The sequence below is a fragment of the Phascolarctos cinereus genome, unplaced genomic scaffold (genome assembly GCF_003287225.1).
Source record: "Phascolarctos cinereus isolate Bilbo 61053 unplaced genomic scaffold, phaCin_HiC Scaffold_726;HRSCAF=1367, whole genome shotgun sequence".
NCBI classification, from domain to species: Eukaryota; Metazoa; Chordata; class Mammalia; order Diprotodontia; family Phascolarctidae; genus Phascolarctos; species Phascolarctos cinereus.
The window spans coordinates 321,405,639-321,431,075 of record NW_027556098.1 but is presented as its reverse complement, the minus strand read 5'-3'; the positions used below and the strand labels follow the sequence as shown (position 1 = coordinate 321,431,075).

The window sequence follows — 25,437 nt, the reverse complement described above, 5'->3', positions numbered from 1 at the left end:
TCCTTTCTTGCCTTCCTGCTATCTTCTTGCTTTGTTGAAATACCAGTTTGGCTTGCTTAATCATCAACAGATGAACACAAACAAAAGCGCTCCTTATAGACTTAAATAGTGACTAGGGGATGGAGAAGATTTGCCTGTTTTGTTGTAGAGTGTTTTTTTTTTTCCAAATCTGGCCTCAGACACTTACTAGCTGTGTGAGCTTGGACAAGTCACTTAACCTTTGTTTGCCTCACTTTCCTCATCTGTAAAATGAGCTAGAAAAGGAAATGGCGAACCACTCCAGTATCTTTGCCAAGAAAACTCCAAATAGGGTCACGAATATGGACATGACTGAAAAGTGACCAAACAACAAAAACGATAAGTAGATGGTTAGCACATGGGTCTAGGAGTCAGAGCTTTATTACAAGAACCATTCCCAACTCGTATATTGACTCCTTAGCTCAGGCCAAGAAACAGGCATGACTGTTTGGGAATGAGCCTTTCTGCTCATCTGATGTGCCCTTGAGTCCCAGGTGGATAATATGACACCCTTCTGTGACATCTGTACTGTTCAAGTGGCAGAAGCACTTCCAATGACAGTTTCTTTATGTCCTTGCCATTTAAAGACCTATATGGGGGAAACCCTACAGTTTCTGATACATTTATATCCCAATAGAACCATAAGATTTAGAGAAGGAAGGGAATTTAGGCTGTCTAGTTCATAGCATCATCAATTTGGACCTTAGAAGTCATCAAATCCAGCTACTTAATTTTACAAAGGGGGAAACGGAGGTCCAGAGAGGAAGTACCTTGTCTAACATCATGCAGGCAAAGGGGCAGAGTCAAGGTTCACACCCAGATCTAACTCCCAGGGCTAAGCTCTAACCACTACACCACAGTTCCTTCTCCCATCCCATCCTACTCCAGCGTAGTGTCAAAAAACACAGTTTTCCCTCTTCTGGAATATTGGTCCTTTGTTAAGCAAAATATTGATGAAGTACCTTCTTTGGGCAGAGGACTCTCCCATGTGCTGGTCAAGGTACCAAGTTTATATAAGACCGTGTCCCTGCCCCCATGGATCTTAAACTTCATTGGCCCAGTATCACCCATACAACATCCTATATTGCCTCTACCAATTCCAGATGTTGCATCTTGCTCTACCCTTTGGGGTCAAGCAAGACAGTGCTTCTACAGGAAAGCCCCTCATGTATTTGTAAACAGCTGTCATGGCTTCTTCCTTCAAGTCTTCTTCCTTTCGTTTCCTTCAAGCAAGCCCCTTCTTCTTCAGTTGGAGCCCACTGTTGTTTGAGGATGTCAGCTGTTTTTAATCATTTGTTTAGAGTTCTGTTGCCGCAGTCGCCAGACTGTCCAAAGCTTGTGAACATCAGTCTTTGGGATGATAAAATCATCTTTGTCTGAGTTAAATGACTAGATATTTAGGAAAATTCCCCAGACCCGTAGCATAAATGATAGCCAAGGAGATTTGTCAGCAAATTGAGCCCCATTTCATGCTTTCCATAGTTGGTTGTTTTGTTTGGGTTCCCCCTCCCCATGACTCTACGAACACCCACTCCCCTTTTTGGAGTCTAGAATTCAATTTCTCACCCCCTTTGATTCCCGTTGCCACAGGGCTGTGGTCCTTTGAGAACCAGTTCTTCCCTGAAGTCACAGATAATGGTTTCCCCTTCTGGGCCCTGCCTGTAACAGCTGCACATACTGCCCCCTGAAATTTGACCAAGTCACAAATATCAGCACAATTTAATAGGATGTCGAAGAGGTGGCGAGTCTTAATATTGGCCCAGGTGAAAGGACATGGCCTGCATTGATGTGCTGAACATTCCCTTGGTCCCTGTCTCCTTTCCCTGCATGGTGACTTGACTGATTGCAGATGACCCTCTTTTGCATCTCTGCCTCTGCCTGGCTGCATTATGTCATTTCAGGTGTGACACTCCGATGTCTTCATGTGCAGGTAACACAAGAGGATACACATAGGGACAGGCTCACCCTGGATGCTGTTATTAATTGGTCCCACGAAAGTATGACATTTGGCAAAACAGTGCTCCTGGGGCCAGTCTGTCCCGTGGTGTTACCTAGGAGGAAGGACATTGAGCCTCTCCAGTGGGGAATGGGAGCAGAGCCAGAGCTGCTGGGAGTTAGAGATGGAAGAGAAGAGAGAAGGAAGGAGTCTAAGGATAGTGTGGTAAAGTCCATCACGGTGGGCTATATCTTAATATCATTATCAAAAGAGTCATTGTGAAGTGGAAAGAGCACTGGGTATGGAGAGCCCTGGGGCCAAATCTTGCCTCTACTTATTGCCTTTGTGACCATTGAAAAGTCACTTCCTCCCTCCCTGGGCCTCAGTTTCCTCATCCATAGAATGGGATGGTTGGATTAGATGAGGTCCCTTCTAGTTCTCAGTGCTGGGATCTTACAATACAGATCTAGACACTTTCCTGTAGGATAGATACATGAGGGAAGATCTTTTATTTCTTGTTTGAGCGCACACAAGCGTGGAACTTTATTTTATCTTTTAAAGTAGCAAAATACACTTCATAATAACTTACTTTAAGATACCATTTTAAAGTTTATGTGAGAGACAGTTTGGGTTAATTGATAGAGAGCTTGGAACCAGGAAGAACTGCGTTCAAATTCTGCTTCTGGGTTGGTGGTCATGGGCAAGTCACCTTTCCTCTTTGTTCTCTTAAGTCTCAAAGCTGAGAAAGTTCTGAGCAGCATTGGCAGAGGGAATCTCCTTATCCAGGGAATTCACCCATATCCTGCTATCCAAAATTCTGGCCTCAGAACAGCCATCAGAAGCACATAATGGCAGTCATTCAATAAGCAAGCATTTATTAAGCACCTACTGTGTGCCAGGCATTGGGGATTAAAAAAGTAGAAGCAGCACAATTATTGTTACCCTTATTTTACAGAGGAGGAAACTGAGTCTCAGAAAGGGGAAGTGACTTGTCCAAATTCAGACAGGTAATAAATAGCAGGAACAGTATTTGAACCTGGATGTCCTTCTTGACCAACGCTCTTTCCCCCATTCTTCCTCCCTCTTCCTAATGACACTGGAGAAGTCCAGGCCCTTTGAGAACCATTCTGCTTTTGTTGTGGTGGTTGTTAATTTGCCAGTGTGAAGTGGTAGAAATTCAAAGAGCTTGATTTCCCCCATGATATGGTATTTCATTACAGTCTCTACACTTCAGCACTGCCACAGTATAGTTAATATCTACAGAATGGATGTAGAAGCTGGTAATCATTACCTTACTTCAAAGGCCTCCATGTGCCCCAGCAAGAGGAGGAAGCGTTTGTTTATTTATACCCGGTAGCCATCTACAAGCCCAGTCCATTCACTTCATTCCCATATTCCTTCCTGAAAGAGTGAAAGAATGTGAAAATCTAGGGGTGTTTTATGGCTGAGTCCCAAGTACAAAACCTCCCTCCGGGGACTGATGTGAAGAAAGGGGTGTGTATGAGGAGAGGAACTGGGTTTGAACACCCAACTCTGCTCCTTGATACCTCGTGTGAGTATGGGCAAGTCACTGCCACCATCTAGGCCTCAGTTTCCTCTTCTGTAAGATGAAGGGAAGGAAGGAAACAAGCCTTTATTAGGTGCCTACTTTGTGCCAGGTATTTTGTAAATGTTATCTCAAAGTGCTTTACTGTGCTAAGATTATTATCTCATTTTATCTTCTCAACAGCCATGGGAGCTAGGTGCTCTTATAGTTGAGAAAATTGAGGCAGGCAGACATTTAGTGACTTGTCTAAGGTTATACAACCAGTAAGTGTGTGAGGCAGGATTTGGACTCAGGTCTTCCTTACTCCAGGTGCAGTGCTTTGTGTACTATGGCACCACCTATCCACCACAGATGATCTTAAGATCTCTTCTAAATGCTGTGATCCTCCCAGGTCCTACCACGTGCAGGGCAGTCTCTGTGAGCCACAGTGCCCTCCCAAAGTTGTTATGAGGAAAGTACTTTGTCAACCTTATGTTTAGAAATGGGAGCGATTGTTCTCCAGTGATTAACTTTATGGCCTCAAGAATGATGCTTACGAAAGGCACATCAGGCCTTTGGTTGCATGATTATTGAGCACTCTTGGTTTTTTATTTTTGAAATCAAAGAATGCTCTTAGTCAGTGGGGCCTCTCCGGGTGATCCTTGCATTTACTGGCACGCAGGTTCATGCAGACATCAGCCCATTTCATAGAGATGTGGAAAACAAAGGGATCTTTGAGCCCATCTAGCCCAGTCTTTTCATTGTATCCCAGCTATTTATTGTTGTTCTATTCTTTCAAATACTCAGCATACGATTAATTAATAACCTGTGCCTTCTCTAAACACAAATATGTGTATCTCTGTCTGTGAGGCACAGTCTGCCTGTCAGCAGAGGTAAAGTGAGTTGTTTTAGGCCACATCTCAAAATTGCTGGTAGCAGGAATCTATGTTTAATTGTGTTTTCCAGATAATCTGCATGCCATATATATTTAATTTTTCTTTTTTGGTCAGAGGGATGAGGTGGTGCAGTGGTTAGAGTGCTAGGCCTGGAGTCAGGAGGGCCTGAGTTGAAATCCAGCCTTAGACACTTACTAGTAGTATGACCCTGGGCAAGTCACTTCACCCTGTTTACCTCAGTTTCCTCATCTGTAAAATGAGCTGGAGAAGGAAATGACAAACCACTGCAGTATCTCTGCCAAGAATCCCCAAAGGGCGTCACGGAGAGTCAGATATCACTGAAACAACTCAGCAACAACAACAGGAGAGAAAAGGGGTGCTATAGTCAGATTCCCATAGAGAAATCTGGGATAGGATGAATTTGTTTCTTCTTTTTTTTTCTGGGAAACAATCAGGACCATAATATGTAATTTATCATGAGTTAATAGATTTCTTCAAAATAATAATAATTGACATTCATATAGCATTTATATACCTTAGTTACAGATGAGAGTTTCACCTACAGTGTCTCATGTGATCTCACAACAACCTGTGAGATATTTAATGTGAATATTAATTAGAACCCCTGTCTTACAGATGAAGAAGAGGCTCAGAGAGGAGCATAATAATCTCTCCCATTTGTGCAATGCTTTAAGGTTCACAAAGTCCTGTCCCCGTGGCACACCTGTGGGATAGATAGTGCAAGTGTTATTTTCTGCATTTTACAAGATGAAAAAAAGGAGGTTGGCACAAGTAGTCTTTTGTCCCAGATCCCTGGTAAAAATGGTGGCTCTGAGATTTGAACCCCAGATTCTTGGTTCCAAACCTAGCACCCTTTCCCCTTAACCACAGCTTCCTCACCCAAAAACATGTTGCCTCTTAAAAAAAAAAAGGACCTTTGCTACCCCTCTATATTAAGTGACAGAAGATTACCATGACATATCAACTGATAACATCTTTAAAATTCCAAGCCTTGACCCCAGACTGGTGGTTGTTCAAGACAGTAGAGATACTAAATTTCTCATTGTATGATAAATCCCAGTCTTTAAACCAGATTGACATTAGGGAGTTGAGAACATAATCTCACTCCGATATGTCATGATTCTGTGACTGAGTAACATCAGACTTCCTGGTAGAAAGCAATCCACAAAGAAAAAAGTTTTTCTAAGGAATATTTTTCCCCCTTAGGCCTGACAACCATTAGGTTTCACTTGTGCAACCCATAAGCCCTTATCTTTAACCTCACCATGTGGTATCAGTGACTGTAACAACCCTAGCATTTAACCTCACAGTAAACTTGCTGGGTCATGGGGGTCTGTGACCCAGCTGGGGAAAGAAATGCTATATGGGGGTCTGGACAAGCTTACCTTAAGCAGAGGAATGTTTGACAGGCTGATGGCCCCAGGAGATTTCAGTGCACATAAGGTATTGATGCTAAGTTAGGGGAGTCAGCTTGAGGGTAGAAATCTTAAGAGCCTCCCAGAGTCTCAAGTTTCATAGGGACATTACAGGTTATATAGCCCAGTCCTCAACCCTAGATGTGTGGGTTCCCTCAATAACATCCCTAACAGGTGGTCATCTAGGCAGAGTCCATTGACATTTCTCTGCTTGAATTATGTGACCTCTGATGCAGCTGCATATCTAAGAGGCCAGAAGATGTTGTCCAGGATGTAGCAGTTATTGCCACTGGGACAAAATCATCATCAACCAAACACATTCCTATTTCTTGTACCCAAGACCCCCAGTAGCTTGCAGCAATACCCAGCACAAAATAGATACCTAGGAATGCCAGATCCCCACAGCTTGATGACACAATCTCTCTAGCCCTCAGTTTTTCCAGCTATAAAAGTGGGGTATTGTGGAATAGACAGCCTCTAAGACCATTTCTAGCCCTATTTATGAGGCTATGCAAAAGTGAAATTCTTTCTGGGCTCCGTCTTACTCTCCCTCCATCGTGGAAAACCAACTCTACAAACAAAAGTAGAATGAGCCTGCTAAAAATCCAGCCTAGTTCTGATTCCCAGGGCACTTAGCACAGTGCCTTACAACATAATAAGTACTTAATAAATGATGAATTAAATTGAATCAGATGGCAGGCAGCCTCGGGATTATTGCTCTCACCTCACCTGCTACTCACCTGCCACAGCAGTTCCATTCCAGCCCTCATATGAACCCTACCAGTGACATGGGCCTTAATCAATATCGAAACAGCCCATTGTTTTGTGGGACAGAACAGGAAGTTCTTCCTGAATCTGCCTCACTTGTAACTTCAGGAGACTGGACTCTTACTACTCAGTGTATTATTCCCCAAGCACCAGTTTATAATCATCAAGAGATTTCCCCCAACCAAGTAGAAAAGACAGTGGATGCATCTAAGACGTAAACCATAGTAATAGTAGATGGCCAGTAGTTCATCTTAAAGAAGGGACCTCTATGGTTTCTTTGAACCATACTTTGAGGACAGCTGCTGTGGAGTCAACCAGAGGGAAGGAGTTGAGCTAACACGTCTATATCTTGTCTAGCTCTAGGTCTGTCCTAAAAACCTTCCTAGGGAGTCCTCCACAATCCTTCAAGTGGGGGGATGAAAGCTATGCTGTAACAGTCAAACTTACTTAAAAAATTTATGGACCATGACATAGCTAGGATTATGCAAGATGAATATAAAGATTACAGAAGGCTTGGAAACGTATCTCATATACCTTTATGTCCTCCAGAACAGCCAGCGCATAGTCCACACTCAACAAATTGTTGAATGAATGGACACTGACCAAGACTAATGACAGCTTCACCACCATCATGGTTAGGAAAGATCAAGTAGATAGATGCAACAAGTCAGTAAAATACTGAGTCCTCTTTTCACCATCATTGCTGAGTGGAGATGCAACATGGAACCACAGAATTTTTCTATCTCAAGGATGGATGGGACCCAAGAGATCATTTCATCCTAATCACAATAGTAATCTCCTTTAAAACATACTCCCCTTAATGTCCATCCAACTTCTGTATGAAGATTTCTAGTAATAGGAAACTCACTTTTTCTCTGGATTAACCATCCTATTGTTGGAGAGCTCCTTTTACAAGATATTTTTTTTCTCTTGTATTGAGTCAAAAATTGACTTTTTTGTACTTCTACCTATTTGTCCTAGTTCTTTCTGGAGCCCAGCAAAACAAGCCTTATCCCTATTCCCTATGACAGCTTTAAATAAGAAGAATTATTATTTAATGATGATAATAATAATTAGCATTTTATAGTGCCTTAAAAACACTTTAGAAATATTTTATTCTCACAGCCATCTTGAGAGGTAGATACTGTTCTTACCCCCATTTTACAGATGAGAAAACTGAGGCAAGCTGTAGTGAAGTGACTTGCCCAGGCCTACACGGCTAGTAAGTGTCTACGGTCACTTTTGAACTCAGGTCTTCCTGACTCGCGGCCTAGAGCTCTGTCCCAGCCACCTAGCTGCTCTATCAGTTTTCCCTCCATCCCACCATTTTCCCTTTTCCATGATGGACTTTGCAAAAACTTTTTAGGAAGTTGGTGCTACAACTCAATCAGTCTGTCAGCAAGCATCTATTAAGTATCTTCTGTGTGCCAGGCACTAGGCTATGTGCTAGGGATACAGTTTTGTTTTTTTTAATTAAAAATTCCTACTCTCAAGGAATATATATTTTGTTGGAGGCATGGTTAAGGTTAAAATCAATGAATTCAAAGATATACCTGCCAAGATTTAAAAAATAAGTAAGGATTACACATGCAATGAATGAAGTAATCCTTACTCTCAATATTGTATTCTCTTGAGGGGAGAAAGAGAGAGTAAAATGTAAGAGAAAGGAAGTTAAATACAATATGGGGAGGGGGCCACTAGCAGTTGAGGGGAACTCAAGAAAGTGGTGTTTGGGCGGAGTCTTGAAGGAAGAGGGGGGTCCTGTGAGGCGAAGGCAAGGAGTATGTGCGTTCTAGGCATTTAGGACAAGATAGTACAGAAGCACAGAGGGGAGATGGCACATCCTGGAAAAAGAACACAAGAAGGCCAGGTTGGTCCATTGGAGAATGCCAGAGTTTTTGATCAAAGCCAAAGAACGCTTGTGGGTAATGATGAGATGGGGGTGAGGGGGGCAGGAAGGGGACAACCATCCCTCTGGGTAGCTGAGACAGAATAAAGAAAGAGGTCATGGAGGCGGATTTGAGCAGGTAGTCAGTTGGGGTATTTGAGGGAGCATCACCAGAAATGTTGAGGTTCCCAGGTCAACGTGAAAGGATGACAGCTAGCTAGGTGCTGATGGTCAGCCTATCCAATGTGTGAAGAGTGTGATTAGCTAATGGATGAATGACTCAGGAGCATGCAGTCACTAAACAGGATACATTAATGGAGCTTTATTATCAGAATTTAACCTGAGTAAAACATTCACTACAGCCAGCTTCTTTCAGTGTGTTTTAAATTATCAAATTTGCATACCTACGATTAACACAAAACATTTCAGGTTTACGTAAAACATTTCAGGACCACAATTTTGTACAAGAATAATGTTGATATTTGACATTTATATAGTGTTTTACAAAATCCTTCATGGCCCACCTGTGAAGTAAGGAGATGAGTTTGTCTCCGTTTTGCTGATAAGGACCCTATGGCTCACAAAGGTTAAACAGTGTCCTCAAAGTCATACAGTTGGTACGTGGCAGAGCTCAGATGTGAACCCAGCTCTCCAGTCAGGCATGACTGAAATGACTCAACAGCTCCTGAACCCCAGATCCCATGCTCTTTCCACTTTGCCTCTATCCAGGGATACACTTTTTCTGTTTGAGGGAGCTAACTTGTAATTATGCACTTTATGTTTACAAAGCACTTCTGTTTGTTACCTCCTTGCACCCTCACAGCTACCCTGTTAGGTAGACAGGGCAGGGACGAATATACACCCTTTTTATAGATGTGGATTCTAAAACTCAGGGCAATTGACTTGGCAAAAGCCACGTAACTGGTAAGTGTCTGAACTGATATCTGAGTCTTTCTGACTTTAAGTCCAGGGTGTTAGCCACTAACTACTTCCCAGAGCTCACCTCAAGATGGCTCCCATTTGTCAAGAGACCAGAGACCTCCCCCGTCCAACGGGTCTTTCCTGCTACAGGAGGGCATCGGCAGCAAGGGCTGGCTCTGAGGGGAATCCACACCTGCCTCACACTACTGCTGCTTCTGCTCCTCCCCATTCTTGCCTTCCATTCATTTCCACCCATGTGTGTTTGATTTCTTGCTGTTCTGATCATGTTCCCAAAGTCAGAGTGGATGGGTGAGAAACCACTCCCCTGGGGCCCTGCCGTCCTGCCCTGCCTCTGTTTCTCAATGCCGTTGGTTGACGCTCTTCCTCCTGGGACAGAGGTTACATTCTGATGCTGTTGGCCAAGTTTCCTCTTCCTCTGTAACACCTGCATTGTCTTGTGATGGGCAATATGGTACTTACTCAACCCTACCTTAAATGTCCTGTCTTTTATCTCCCAAGCTCACTATCTGGATAAGGTAGTGAAAGGTATGGTCTTCCTTCCTCTATTTTCCTGTTGTCTTTGTGCGTGTGAGTGTGTGTGTTATGGATAATTGTATAGATAAGAATTGATATACATCCCCATGAACCCACCACCTCCAGGCTACCCCAACCCCATTGTAGACACTGAGGTCTCAGTCCCATGGGGGTGGTATGCCTGGAGCACTAGTCATTTCCCAGGTGCTCTGATCTCTGTGGAATGCTACCACTGCATCTGTGTCCTTTACTCTCCATGGTCCCAACCCCCACCCCTTCCTCCTTTTCCACCCATCTTTTACCATCCTTCCCATCCCCCACCTCCCCTGACCAAGGTCATCAGAATTGAAGTATTGGAAGCAGGGGGGTGGATTGAGAGGGAAAGGAACCCCAGGAGAGTTGAAAAGATCCTGAAAGCAATGTTTTTTTCTAAAGAATGAACTGGCTTTGGGATATTTTATCTTACAAATGGCTGGTATTATGCTAATTAAGAGCTGTGGTCCCCAGGCCTTAGGTCAGAATGTTTTTTTTTCCTTCTCTGTTTGCCTGTTGACAATGATTAGATAACTCCTGATTTCCCAAACAGATCTTATTTCTCCAAGATTCACTTCTCTGGGAAGTTCAGGTATTTGAGCACTAACATTTAATTGGAAGTTTCAGTTCATTAGCCAGTTTAATTTATGAAATTGTAATTGCAATGGCCAAATTGGCTTTTAATTAGAAATATTGACTGCCATTTCAAACTGTGGTAATGACTTGGAAGAAAAGTGAAGGCACTAAAATTTTTCATATGGCAGTTTCTTCTTTACATTAGATGAGGGGGACAGTGAGCCAATCTGGTAGTGGTAATCAAACTGCCTGTAGGTTTGAGGGTGGCTGGAATGTCATTGTGATCCTCAGTGACTTGCCAAGATTGCACAATGACTTAAATGCACTAATTGAACATGGACAGCAAAGTTCTTTATCATAGACTCTTGGACATTCAGCACTGGAAAAGAGACTTTAGAGCAGAGAATGTTAGAAGCGGAAGGGCCTTAGAACAGGGAATGTTAGAAGCAGAAGGGCCTTAGAACAGGGAATGTTTAAGCCCCAAGGGACTAGAAGATGTCAGAGATGGAAGAAATGCTGCAATATTGGGTGTTGAAATGCAGAAGATGTGGTGTCAGATCTGGAAGAGATGTTAGAACCTAAAATGTTAAAAAAAACAAACCAACATATAATATTAGTGCCAGAACGACATTATGGGCCATGTGATCTAAACTCTTCATTTTATAAAAGAGAAAACAGTCTTAGAGAGAGGTTAAGTGACTTGTTCCAAGTCATAGAGGAACTAAGTTACAGAGCTACAATTTGAATCCGTGTCCCTTTCCTAGCCCGTTACATTATAATGCTTCTTAACTCAGGTGAAGCAGTTAGGTCCAAAACCATGACTAAAAACCAGGATTCCAAGGAAGGCCATTTATATCCTAGACCGTGTTGTTTCCTCAGACTTCCTATCTTGACTTTTTAGGCTGATGAGACTTTAAAAAAAAAAAAAGAAAGCACTAAGACTTTTAGGACACCCTCTAGTTATTGGTACCTTATGATGTCCCTCAATAGACTGTACACTCCATGAAGGGAGTGGCCATAGTTTTAACTCAATCTTTTATCTTCCCCAAGGTATAAAAAATGTTGTAGACATAATAGTTGCTGAATACCAAATTTGACCCTAGATAAACACAGTCTCACAAAGTAAGATTGAACTAGCGTAAATTGAAATACATCTCTCACATCTTTCCCTTGATTTCAGGATGACAGAGGTGAGATATTAGCAGCATAAACTGCTAATAGCTGTAACTATCTTAGTTTTACTTAACTGGGTTTTTTTTTTAAATAAGAGAAGGCTCACTACATGTGGAACAGAGGGGAATATTCCAAAATGATCAATGGAAAATAAAATGTATTAGTGCAATTTAAAAAAAAATCGGGAAGGTTAATGTTCTTGAAACTTTTAAAATTAATTCATTCTATCATAATATTTAGAAATGGAAAGGACCTTAGGGAGCCTCTTCAGTTTACAGCTGAGAAAAAGGAGACCAGGAGAGATCAAGTGACTTGCCCACATGGTCAGAAAAGTAAAAAGCCAGGAGACAAACCCAGGTGTTCAGCCCCAACCACAGTCATATGTCTTAACTGCCCATTGAGGACCCTTCTCAAGAACAAAGCTATAATGATAACAAGCCTGTCCATTTGTAGAGCGTTTTGTACTTTTCAAGGTACTTCCAAGCCTATGGGATCCTCACAGCAACCCTCTAAGATAATAAGAGCAGGTGCTCTTATTGGCATTTAACAGAAGGGGAAACTGAGGCTCTTAATTGAGAGACCTCTGTGTATCCAAGCTTGAGGGTGGAAGATTTTTTTATTCCCTCATTCATTTGTCAAACTAGAGCACCATGGTAAGGGTAGATTTCTAAGATCCCTTCTAGCTCCCACTTTCCCTGTTCTGAGGGGCATTACAGTAAGTTTGGGTTCTGAGGTTAGAAGGAGCTTTAGTAGTGAGTGGTTCAGAGGATATTGCTTTGAGATCCAGTCTGTCACTTTGGAAGAAGCAGCTTCATTTTATAGGTCCCTTCCTGCTCTGTGATTCTGTGCTCCAAGTTCCATTCCAGTTTGGATATTCTATGAGTCTGTGAATATAACACTCTAACATCCATTGTTTCTTTTGATTCTCACAACAGCCCTGTAAGGTAGGTAGGGTAAGTATTGTTATTGATTAGCATCAGATGTTCATCAAGCACCTTTGTGCACATCTCTGCTACCATCAATGCTTGGAAAGAGAGGGGCACACCTGCCCTTCAATCTATGTCTTCTTGGAGGTCATGTCTAACAGAGAGATATGACATGCGCACAGATAATGTTAGGATCCTGCTACTTCTTAGTTCATTAGAGAAGCCCAGAAAAAAGTGTTCTGCGAAACTTGAGGTAGTTCCCAGAAGTAGAGATGGAAGAGACGCTGGAAGCCATCAGTTGCAAGAGCCTTATTTTACAGATGAAGAAACTGAGGTATGGGATAGTTAAAAGACTTGCCCATTGCATAGCTAGCAAGACAGTTCATCTTACCCTTTCCCATCCTTTCTGTTTCTCACCTCCCTCCAGCAATGAGGCACTCACTGTGTCCTAAGACAGCCAGCTAAAACTTTTGGGCATCTCTGTTAAGAATTTCTGAAAGAAGGGTAGGTAAAAGGTTACTTAGAAGCAATTGGAGAATAGGAAAGCAGTACAGTACAGAAGAAAAAAATGTATTATTGTGATTTTTATCAGAAACTTCACTCCCTTCTTACTTTGGAAGGTAAAAATAAACAAACTATACATATGGCTAGCTAGGTCAAGGGTCCCAGATACGCAGAGGACAGGGAAGAAGAAAGCCTCCATTGGGAGGGAGCATCTTAAGTATGGGACGCTGTCTGCCTCTGAGTCAGAGGGCCTGGTTTTGAATTTCAGCTGTGCCATTTTCTGTGTGACACCCGGCGAGTCACATCTCTCTCAGCCACAGTGTTTTTCTCTCTAAAGTGAGGAAGAAGGGGGCATGGATCTCCAAGGTCCTATAGAGCCCTGACATTCTGTGGTTTGTCATTTAAAGAGCACCATTTCTTTGGAAATGTTCAGCCCTTTTCTAAACTTTAAATGTACATTCTTTTGGCCAAATGCCTGGCATGAGCCCTTCCAGAAGAGATTGTTAATGTCACTTTGGCTCTAAATAATTGATGAGTTTGGGGTTTGGGGTTTTAATGAGCCTTAGTAGTGGTTTAGAGGATATTGCTTTGAGAGCCGGTCTGTCACTTCAGAAGAGGCTGCTTCATGCTGGCAAACAGGAGCAGGGGCGAATTTCTGAAGTAATGGTAATAACAGTGATGATGAGAGCTGACATTTATCTAATGCTATGCAATTACACTAACATCCTCCTCTGATGCTTAATTGTGGCGTGACTGTGACCCTGGGCTCTATCCCAGCAGATAGACCCAAACACCGTCAGGTCTTAAGGAAGCTAAGTGGGTTTTGAGTTTGGGCCCAATGGCAGGCTGGGTGTTGGTTGTCAGAATCAGCTGGGCTAAGAGAGAACAGGCTTAACCACAGAAGGCCGGCCATCAAGGGATGGCATTTCTCCCCCACCGCAGCTCATGCAGATTTTATCTACAAAATCATGAAGGGGCTACAGTGTGCATTGGAAGAGGGTATAGCCAGGGGGAAAATTAATGGAAGCCATTTAAGGATGAAGGCTTAGCGTACTTAATGCCTCATGCAATGAATAAATGGCAGAGTCTGGATTCAAGCGCATTGCTATTTTTTCACCACAAAACAAGCTACAAGATAAAAGTAAACCTAATTCAACTTGCAAGAATGTCAAAGCTGGAATGGACCTTAGAAGAAAGAATGTTAGAGTTGGGAGGGAGCTTAGAACACAATGTCAGTGGCAGCTAAGTGGTGTAGTGGATAAAGCACCAGCCCTGAAGTCAGGAGGACCTGAGTTCAAGTCCACCTTCAGACCAAATACTTGACGCTAGTTGTGTGACCCTGGGAAAGTCACTTAACCCCAATTGCCTAAATAAATAAATAAAAGAACAGAATGTCAGTGATGGAAGGGAGCTTAGAACATAGAATGTCAGAGCTGGCAGGGAGCTTAGAATCAACTTGTCCAAAGTCACACCACTAGTAAAAGGCTGATCTGAGACTTGAACCTGGCTCTCCCAATTCCAAGTTCATTGCCATATCACACTGCCTCTGATGTTTATTAAGACAAAAAAAGAAAACCAACTGTTAACATATCATCCCATTGATGATGATGATAATGCAATAGCATTTCCTCCTGAATCACTCAGATAATTGCCTCTGTTTCTTGTACCGCTTCGTTCCACATAGCCCCCTGAGCTTCCTGGGACAGCTGAGGAAATCAGATGCCCTCTGTTCAGAGCCTTGTAGAGGTGAAAGAAAGCAATTTGCTGATTACTAATTTTAAGATCAGGCCTCCTCTCCCCCAAGACCAATGAGGCTTAACTGAAAGGAAGTCCCAGCTGTAGGAAAGAAATTTATAATTGGGACTAATTGGAGAAAGGAGGGGGGAAGGTAAGTGCTCAGATCATTACCAGTGGTTGAGTCTGGCTACCAGATCCAAATGGCTGGGCAGCTCCCTGTGAATGCTTTTCAGTGTCCCTGCTCCCACTCTCTACCCCAGAACATCTGGCTCATTCATATTTGGGTTGTCCATGGCCAGATTCTGTGATGGGAGCTCATGGGTGGTCTTTTCCCTCTTTTTTTGGCCTTCTTCAACTTTTAAACATCTTATATATCATAGATGTGCTTCTAAGCCTAGAAAGATAACGGCCTTGTCACTGACCTTGGCCCAGTCTCTTGTCTTCTCTATAGCCTCAGAATCCTCTGTAGGATGAAGGAAGTAGACCAGATGGTCCCAAAGGCATCTCCTAGCTCCAACATTCCATTCCAATTCAACAGATACTTATGGCAAATAAAAACAAATATTTATGGTATGCTTTTCTTCTAACATTCTATATTCCAAAGTTCTTTCCGGCTCTAACATTCTGTGTTATATCTTTTAACATTTTAAATTCCAAAGTCCCTTCTAGAACACATGTTCTGTGTCCAGTTTTTCCACTTCCTATGCGCTAGCATTCTGTGAATCTTTGCATTCAGTGCTTCTTACACCCGGGGCACCCAGGAAGACCTCAGTAAGTAAGCACTTGTAAATTTGAATGGAATTCACACTAGTAAGATTCTACCAGAATCATAGAATGTTACAGCAGGAAGGGTCCTTAGAAGTGAGCTAGGCCAAGTCCCTTATTTTACATTTTGGAAACCATGGCGCGGAGAAGAGCCCCTACAAGTAGGCCTGGAAGTCAGCTTTACTTCTAGCAATGTCCCTAAGACCTCAAGCAGGAAGCCAGACGAGGTAAATGAGTGTGAAAATAATAATGACAGCAATACAGTCCTGCAGTGTTTTATGTAAACAGGATTATTTACATGTGTTACCTCACCAAACCCTCACAGTAAACCTATGGTCCTTTCTAGCTTTTGAGCCTGTGGTTCTAAGATAAGGAGGACAAACATTATTATTCCCATTTTGTGGGTGAGAAGAATGAGGTTCAGGGAAGAAAGGGGTATTTTATGAAGTCTAACAGCTGGTAGATGACGGAACCAGGACTCAGACTTTTTAAAACTGCCGAATTAGAATGAAATCAGAACATCAACATAACAGATGCAGCCTGTTTCAGTTTAGGGGACAGCTTTAGCTATTGGGAGGTTTTGTCTGTCTTCCTTTAAGCTTTCACCTAATTCTGCCCTTCATGGCCACCAGAACAATTCTAATAATGCCCCATCCCTACAACAGCTCTTTAGATATGTCTATAGCCAACATCCTCCCTCACCCCACCCCAGGCTTCTCTTCCCCAAAATCAACATCCCAACTCTTCCAAACCATCCCCATATGTCATAACTTTAAATTACTTGTTTTATTTTTCTTCAAATAACTTTAGCCTGTATTCACTCTATCAGTCATTTATTCGTTCGTCATAAATAAAAACCATTGGATCTGGACTCAGAGAGACCTGAATTTGAACCCTGACTCTGCCTCTCATTAACTGTGTGACCTTGAGAAGAGGCTCCCCCTTTTGATCCTTATTTTCTACTTCCATAAAACAGGGACATAAGAAGGAAGTTTTGTGAACTATGAATGTGCTGCAGAAGTGTCCCCTCATTAGAACTGGCAAAAAGAATGCTAGATCTTGTAGTCATAGCAGCTGGGTTCAAACTTTCTCTGCCTTTCACAACCTATATATCCTTGAGCAGGCTCAGTTTCCTCATTTGTCAAGTGAGGAGGTACCTTTCAGCTAGCTCCAAGTCTGTGATCCTATGATTCTTTGACTTATTAAGCACCTTCTGTGTATACAGTTTTGTGCTAGTTATTGAGGCAGATACAAAAGATAAACAAAATCCCTGACTTCATGTTCATTGATACAGGAATAGACAGATAGAACTGTGGACAAAAATCTAGTGTAAGTGCAGAAGAGCTGCGCAAAATGCTATTCAGGCTGATGAGAGAGAGATTATTTCTACCTGGGGGCATCAGGGAAGACTTCAGAAAGGAGGTGGCACATAAACTGGGCATTGGAAGGTGGTTTTATTTTTATAAATTTTATAATTTATTTTTATGCTCACCCAAATTATTACTCCAATAATGGTAATAATTAAAAATGACTGATGAAGGCAGTGGACCAACTCTAATCCTTTGATTTTTCCCATCAGAATAATATACATTATAATAATAGCACTTTTCTATACCTCTTTAAGGTTCACAAAATATTTTCTTCAAAACTCTTTGAGACTGGTGTATACAAATTATGATTCCCATTTTACATACGAAGAAACTGATGACCAGAAAAGTCCAATTACACATCCAGGTATCTGCTCTGTGCCAGGCACTGTTCTAATACAAATAAAGGGATACAAATAAAGACAAAAACAACCCTTACCCATTAGCACACAGCTGGTAAGTGCCCAAACCAAGTCATCCACAAATCCAATGCTCGTTTCATTACGCAAGTGCTAAGCTTCATAGTGCCAAGGGAGTTAGGATGGGAGAGGAACAAAAGCAAAGCCAATCTTAGGGGAAAAAATGTGGTTTTCTGAAGGTGCCTGGCCTGGTCTGGCCATCAGGATGCCCGCCTGTAGTCCTGCATAGCTCTACCAATGACTAGCTGTGGGAGGTTAGCAGATACCTTCTTTTCTCTGGGTTTCTGTTCCCTCTTCTATAAAATGAGCAAGGAGAAAGGTCAGAACAGATGATCTCTAAGCCACAGCCAGCTGTAACGTTCAGTAATTTTCTGTTCTGTGGTCCCTGCCAGTGCCAATATTCTAAATTGTCTTTTCTAAGCACCACCCTCCCCCCCACTCCCTCATTCTACAGTTCATTTAGTATATCTTCTAAGGAAGGAATCCAAACCCAGACCAGTCATACTGCATATTTTCTCCTCTAATTTGGTCAGCTAACATTTATAAAGTGCCTACTCTGCGCCAGGTATTCTGTTAAGTGCCAAAGATACAAGAAAGGCAAAAACAGTTCACTCCCTTAAGGAGCTCGCAATCTAACATGGGAGACAACATGTGAATGGCTGTGTATAAACAAGATAAATACAAACAGAGGGAAAATACTAGCATTAATGGGAATGGGTAAAGGCTCCTAACAGAAGGTGGCAGTCTAACGGAGACTCAGCACAAGCCAGGGAAACCAGGAAGAGGAGGGAGTCCAGGCTTGAGGGACAGCCAGTGAAAATGCTACTGGTCAGATAATCATTCCAGATCCTTACCCAAAGCAGAGACCACTGGCTGCCAAGAATAGCGATTGTAGAAAGTCTCAGGGATTTCACCAGGTGTCCTTTTAACTTTCTACCCTCCTGTGGTCCTTTATAGGGTATTGCATATTAATAATCTCTGTAATATGTTTTCTGTAGAGTACTTTTTAGAAATCTGGTTGATATAAAATTTTAAAGAAGGCCTATCTGTTTGAACTCCAGTGCTCAGATGATTCATTCATTCAGCAAATATTGACGTGCTGCCTACTGTGAAAAGGGTTTGCCACTACCTTCAGAGTGAGATGCAGAGGTAGATAAAACTGGGTCCCTGCTCTCAAGGAGCTTATTAATAGCGTATGGAAATAACACAGGAACACCTAGAGCTAAAATACAAATCAGAACATGGTAAGGTTCACAAAGCAGGTGTCAAGTAATGGAGTCATAGAATGTTAAGGCTAGGAGGGTCCTGTTCCACCTTTTTTTCACAGATCAGGAAATGAAGGCCAGAGTGATGCAGCAGCTTACCTGGGGTTACAATGTGAGTTAATGGCAAAGCTGGGATTAGAATCTGTGCTGGAATCCTGACTCCTAACCAACATTCAAGAGATTAGTGTATTTCCTACATACCTTTGTTCTGGGTTTTGCTTTGGAAATTGGACTTAATGTTAACATAAGTGCGGGAGCAGCTAAGTGGTGCCATAGCACACAGAGCACTGATCCTAGAGTCAGAAAGACTTCTTCCTGAGTTCAAATGCAGCCTCAGACACCTACTAGCTGTGTGACCCTGGGCAAGTCACTTAACCCTGTTTGCCTCAGTTTCCTTATCTATAAAATGAGGTGGAGAAGGAAATGATAAACCACTCCAGTATCTTTGCCAAGAAATCCCTAAAATGGGATCAAGAAGAGTCAGACATGACTGAACAATAACAACAAAAGAACCTTTTGGAACAGTAGTTTGTAAGACTGGTTGTATACCAAGGAACTGACTGGATGCTGGCTTCCAAGGACACAGTGTCCATGTACAAACTATGAAACAGGATGAAAGCATTCATTTCCTGGATAGAAGGTTCAAGGGAGACTCTGTAGAGAGGGTGGCATTTGAGACTACTTATCTGAGACAGATTCCAAGTCTCCTCCTCACTAGCCCACTTACAATTTCAGGAACCAGATCAGCCTGGGAATTAACCTTTTTAAAAATCTAGTTGATATAAAATCTTTAAAGCAGCCCTATTTGACCACTGAGAGAGTTAAAAAAGATTACAGCTTTTGGAGTGACAGCCATGGGGCAAGGAGGCAAAGCCCATTCCTGTACCAAAACTCATCCCGAATCAGCACAAGGGGAGACACTTTGAGTCTGTATGGGCTTGAGCTTCCAAGCATCTCTGGCTTAGCAGGCGATGTGGAATCAGTACCAAGGACACAGACCAAGAGCTTCCATTCTAACCATAGAGAAGGAGTGAGTGCATCTGAACCTATTTATTTACTGGCCAAGAACATATACACAAGGAAACATAGACCTCTCTCTGGCCAGTGCTCTTGGGCAAGTCGCTTTAACTTTGGACATCATTCTTCTCATCTGTGAAGTGGGGATAAAAGCACGTGAACTCTGCTTGATAGTGTTATCATGGAGAAGGCACTGTATAAACCCAAGGCACTATGTAGATGTGAGTTGTCTCTGCTTTTATCTTTGTTGTTAGCAAGCGTAGGATATTATATTTTATGGTGTGCGTAGCCATTCTCGCAGAAGTTCTGGGAAGATGTGTGCAGGGCTTTGGTTCTGAACAGAGTCATAGCATGGAAATAATCCCCAAAAACAGCATGGTTGAGTGGAAGAAGTGTTGCCACACAATCAGTATCGTAGAATTTAGGACTGGAAGGGTCCTTAGAGAACTGTCAGCCATAGGGTCAAAAGCTAGAAAGGATCTTAGGAATCTTCTAATAGACTCTGACATTTTTTCAGATGGGGAAACTGAGGCCCAAGGGAGTTAAGTGGTTTACCACAAGGTAGTAAGTAACAGAACAGGATTTAGAGTCCAAGACTCTGAACTCCAAACCTAGTGTTCTTTCCACTACCCCACACCTTTGTGTACACCCTAGCTGTGTGACCAGGAACCAATCCCTTGACCTCTCTGAACCTTAATTTTCCTTACATATAAAATGTAAGTGATAACACTTACATTCCTGTGAGGAAAGCATTTTGGAAATTACAACACATTATTGCAGTGTAAGCTGTAGGGTTGGGGGAAAGAGTTTCTCATACCAGGGTGATTGATCGATGTTGTTTCTTAAATCATGCTTCTTTTTTGCATGTCCCAAAATAGCCACCTCTGAACCTTGATCTTTTGCTTTGCAGAAGGCTGTCCTGGTTTGTGCAACGGGAATGGCAGGTGTACCCTGGACCTGAACGGATGGCACTGCGTCTGTCAGCTGGGCTGGAGAGGCGCGGGCTGCGACACCTCCATGGAAACCGCGTGTGGCGATAGCAAGGACAATGATGGAGGTACGCATCTGGGACCCTTAGCTAGAGGGGCAAATAACCGCTTAGGGACTATGCCCAGGGTCAGCTCTTTAGCCAGAAGATGCTGGACCTTTGGTGTTGATTCAGTGAAGAGACTCCAGCTCCAACTGACTAGCTACAGTGTCTTTTAATGAAGCTCTGGACAGAGTGTAAAAAGACCAGGATTAAATAGTTTGTGGTTAATTAGTTATATGACCTTGGCAAACCATATAGCATAACAAAAATCGTAACAATGTCAGCAACAGTAATAGCAGGCATTTATATGGTGCTTGGGGGTCGAAAAAGCACTTTGCAAACATTAGTTAATTATCTTTGGATTTTTGCTGCCTTTAGTAAGAGAGTGGGAATAGATGGTTGCTAATGTCCTTTTTAGTTCCACCATTCTTTGTTCTTATAGACTATGTTATGACATTCTCTTGCATCTCTAATATTCTCTATTCTAAGATTCCTTCTGACTCTAATATTCTTTGTTCTAAAGGCCCTTCCATACCAAGCGTTCTGTGTTCTAAGGTGCCTTCCGATTCTATCCTGTTATATTCTGGCTTCTAACCTTGTCCCTTTTAAAGATGTTTCCAGTTCAAATGTTTAAGATTCTGATCCTTAGTTATCTACAAAATTACCTGGATCATGGTATTCCCTAAGTCTCACCTCTTAGCAGATAGGGGTTATGCTACATTGCTTTATCTTCCTCATGATGTAATAATAATGAAAGAAAATAGTTAAGAAAATGTTTTAGGAGGTAAATTACTAAAACTGTGATAGTATTATTATTATAGTGTTATTATCCAATTGGTTTAATTTGATCCATGTCCTGCAGGTACTTAAGGTATGAAATTCTATGGCATTTTTGAGTCACAGATTTTTAATACCAAGAGTATATTGTCCATTATCTTACAGTATCAAGTGACTGAGAACTGAGGGAATGATCAGACAATGAGGGTTGAAAGAGAATTTAGAGTCATTTAATGCAAATCATTCTCACCACAGCACTTAAGTCAGTCATTAAGCATTTATTAAGCACCTTCTATGTGCCAAGCACTATGCTAAGGGCTGAGGATGCAAAAAGAGGCAAAAGACAGTGCAGACAGTGTAGTCAAGGAGTTCACGGTCTGATGAGGGAGACAAGAGACAAATATGGACAAACAAGCTATATACAGGATAAAGAGGGAACAATTAATAGAGGGAAGGCGCTAAAATTGAGAGGGGTTGGGGAAGGCTTCCTTAGAAGGTGGGATTTAAAGGAAGCCGGTCGGTGGAGATAAGAAGACAAGAGAGACAGAGATAATGTCCAGAGCTGAGAAATGGAGTGTCATGTTTGCGGAGCAGCCACGAGGCCCGTGTCATAGGATGGATGAGTACTTGGAGGGAGTGATATGTAAGACTGGAAAGGTAGGAGGGATTGAGGTTATGGAGGGCTTTGAATGCCGGAGGATTTTGTATGTGGTCCTAAAGGCAATGAGGATCCACTGGAATTTAGTGAGTAGGGGGTGACGTATCTCATCTGTGCTTTAGGAAAGTCGCTTTGGCAACTGAGTGGAGACTGACTTAGAGTGAGGAAAGCTGAGGCAGGGAGACCCTGCAGCAGGCTACTGCAGTAGTCCAAGAAGGAGGTGGTGAGGGCCTGCACCAGAGGAATGGCATGGTCAGAGGAAGGGGACAGATTTGAGAGATGGTGAAATCTGTAGACCTTGGCAACAGATTAGATATGGGAGGTGAGACATAGGGAGGAGTGAGGATGATACCTAGGTTGTGAGCCGGGGGGCATTGTGGGAAGGTGTTGGTGCCCTGGAAGTTAGGAAAGGAGGAGGGTTTAGGGAGAAAGATGATGAGTTCAGTCTGGTCGTGTTGAGTTTAAAATGTCTACCGGACATCCAGTGTGACATGTCTGAAAGGTCATCAGAGATGCAAGACTACAGATCAGCAGATGGGTTAGGGCAGTACGAGTGGATTTGAGAATCATTAGCATAGAGATGGTGATTAAATCTTTGGAAGCTGGTAAGATCACCAAATGAAGTAGCAAAGAAGATGAGAAGGTGGCCCAGGACAGAACCCTGACAGACCCCTATGATGTCCTACAATAGCCCCAACAAATTATAGCCAACGTCTTCTTGAACCTATCCAAGCATGGGGATCTCACTCCTTCCTGTGGCAGCCCATTTAGGGACAGGTCTGATTTTTAAGAAGTTCTTTCATTGACCTAGAATTAGCCTGCTTGCCATTTCTACTCATTGTCCCTAGTTAGGCTTACCTGAGCCAAGCAGAATAAGTCTAATCTTTCTTCCCCTTCGGCTACTTAGAGACCACTGTTATATCCATAAGCCCCTTCTTCTTCGGACTAGGCATTTCTAGTTTCTTCAGCTCATCCTTCTGTAGCATGATTTAAAGTTCCCTCACCATCCTTACCACCCTTCTCTGAGCAGGCCCCACCTTGTCAGTATCTGTCTTAAAATATGGTGCCCAGAATAGAACATGATCCCACAAATGGGCAGTGGTCAGTGGCAGAGGCCAGTGGAACTGTCACTTCCCTTACTTTGGACCTTGGACTGTTAGGGTCAGTTCAAGAGGTAGTAAGTCTTGAGAGAACAGCAATGCCGTTTGTTATCCTTTCAAACAGAAGAGGCCTAATAACCCCCATTCTGAAACTCCAAGTAGCCAAGAGAAGAATGTGAGTGTGAACCATGACTCTGGGCCATATTAACCAGATAATGTTGATCTTCGCCATAGGTAGCCAACTAATTTGGGTAATTCAGTCCTCTCCATATCGCCCCAGTTATCTAGATCAATATTGTCAAACTCAAATAAAATGCATGCCTAGGACAGCATATTGACTTAGAAAACTATAAATTCACATTATCTGCATTGTGTGGTATTTTTATTTATTTTATTAAACATTTCCCAATTCCGTTTTCATCTGGTTCAGGCTGACTCTGATCTAGAAAGGGTCCTCAGTTAAACTCTGCCCAATCACCTGTCTGCTTCACTTTGTCTCTGATTGGAAGCACAGCTTCTGAGTGATGATCAGTAAGTAGGTAGATAGGGTGGTATGTACATAGCACCCTAGCCTTAGGCTTATGAGACATGATTTGGAAACTTGGCTCTGCTGCTTAAGAGTTATGTGACCTTGGGGCAGCTAGGTGGCACAGTGGATAAGAGCACCGGCCCTGGATTCAGGAGGACCTGAGTTCAAATCCGTCCTCAGACACATAACACTTACTGGCTGCGTGACCCTGGGCAAGTCACTTGACCCCATTGCCTAGCCTAAATAAATAAATAAATAAAATTTTTAAAAAAGAGATTTGTGTGACCTCAAACATGTTTCCTCATCTGTAAAATGGAAGCAGGAGTATTTATAATATCTGCCTCCAAGACTGGCATGGGAAGAGGACTCTTCAAGCCTTAAACATCTGCAAAAAAGTGAGGGTTTTTTTTTTTATTAAAAGAGAATCAGCGTAGTATTTTGAAAATAGCTCTGGACTCAGACTTAGAAAGACTCAGTGCATGGCTCAGTTTTGACATTTTCCTGTGGCATCTCAGGCAAGTTGCTTTAACCATCTTGAGCCTCAGTCTCTCCATCTGCAAAATGGAAATAACATGTATTACCACTTCCTTCCACAAGTTATTGTGAAGAAAGTGCTTGTGGACAATAAACCAGTGGACAGAGTATGGAGCTTGCCGTCGGGAAAATGCGGGTGACCCTGGGAAAGTCACTTCACTTGTTTCCACCCCATTAAGCCAGATGTTTAGTAAGCATTTATGAAATACTTGCACTGTGCTAAACACTGGGATTACAAAGAAAGGGAAAGACACTGTCTCTCTTTTAGCGGACTGACTTTATAATAGGGGACATTGCATGCAAACCACATGAAATATATATACAGAGTAGATGGAAGGCAGTCTCAGAGGGGAAAGCGCTAGGTGGGAGAGAGAGGGTGATGACAGCTAGGAAAGGCCTCCTGCAGAATGTTGGGTTTTAGCCTCAGTTTTCTTCCTCTGTAAAATGGGAGTAATAAAAATACCTACCTCATAGTTGTTGTGAGGGTAAAATGAGGTAATATGTAAAGTGCTACATAGATGTTTGCTATTATTATTATAACTAATGAAAGCAGTCGTGTCATTCACTCTAGTAGGACTCTAAATTGCCTAAAAATATTCTAGACTGAGGGGAAGTAAACCCTATCCTGCCATGTGAGTCTTCACTCCCCAGGTTCCCAGGTCTTTTCTCTGAAGCCTTAAGCAAGCTGTTTCACATCTGGAGAAGCAAATGGAGCCAAATGATCTGAATAAATATAGGGAAAGCACAGCTTCTACCCCTCCTCCCTGCCAGGCCAAGAGCATAAGTCATGAAACAAAGGTCATTCGTTCCCATGCATGAAACCAGATACCAGTTTATTCATCTTCTTTTTTTTCCCCACTATTTACAGCTGACAGTGACAGTAATAACAGTTACTACGGCAGGGGGTTGGGGGGGGAGTGGTAAACCCATTCAGTCCTAAAATCTCAAAGCTCCTATGGGAAAGGGCGACCCCCCCCACCTTAGAGGAAGGGTCTGATCCAGGCCCCAGGCAACTGGACACAGTCAACACGACAGAGATCCAGCTGCTGAAACAGTGGAAGCAGCATGGTTCGGGAGAAGACCGCCACCACCACTACCCCCTACC

At 42.6% G+C, this 25,437-nt stretch overlaps 1 protein-coding gene across 1 annotated transcript in view; it reads left to right on the top strand.

Moving 5' to 3' along the window:
• The window catches only part of TENM4 (teneurin transmembrane protein 4), a 640,191-nt gene that overhangs the window by 454,392 nt on the left and 160,362 nt on the right, over positions 1 to 25,437 (top strand). Inside the window, 2 exon segments of the mRNA XM_078156941.1 lie at positions 9,908 to 9,934; positions 20,615 to 20,761. Of these exon segments, the coding sequence (XP_078013067.1) occupies positions 9,908 to 9,934; positions 20,615 to 20,761 (174 nt within the window).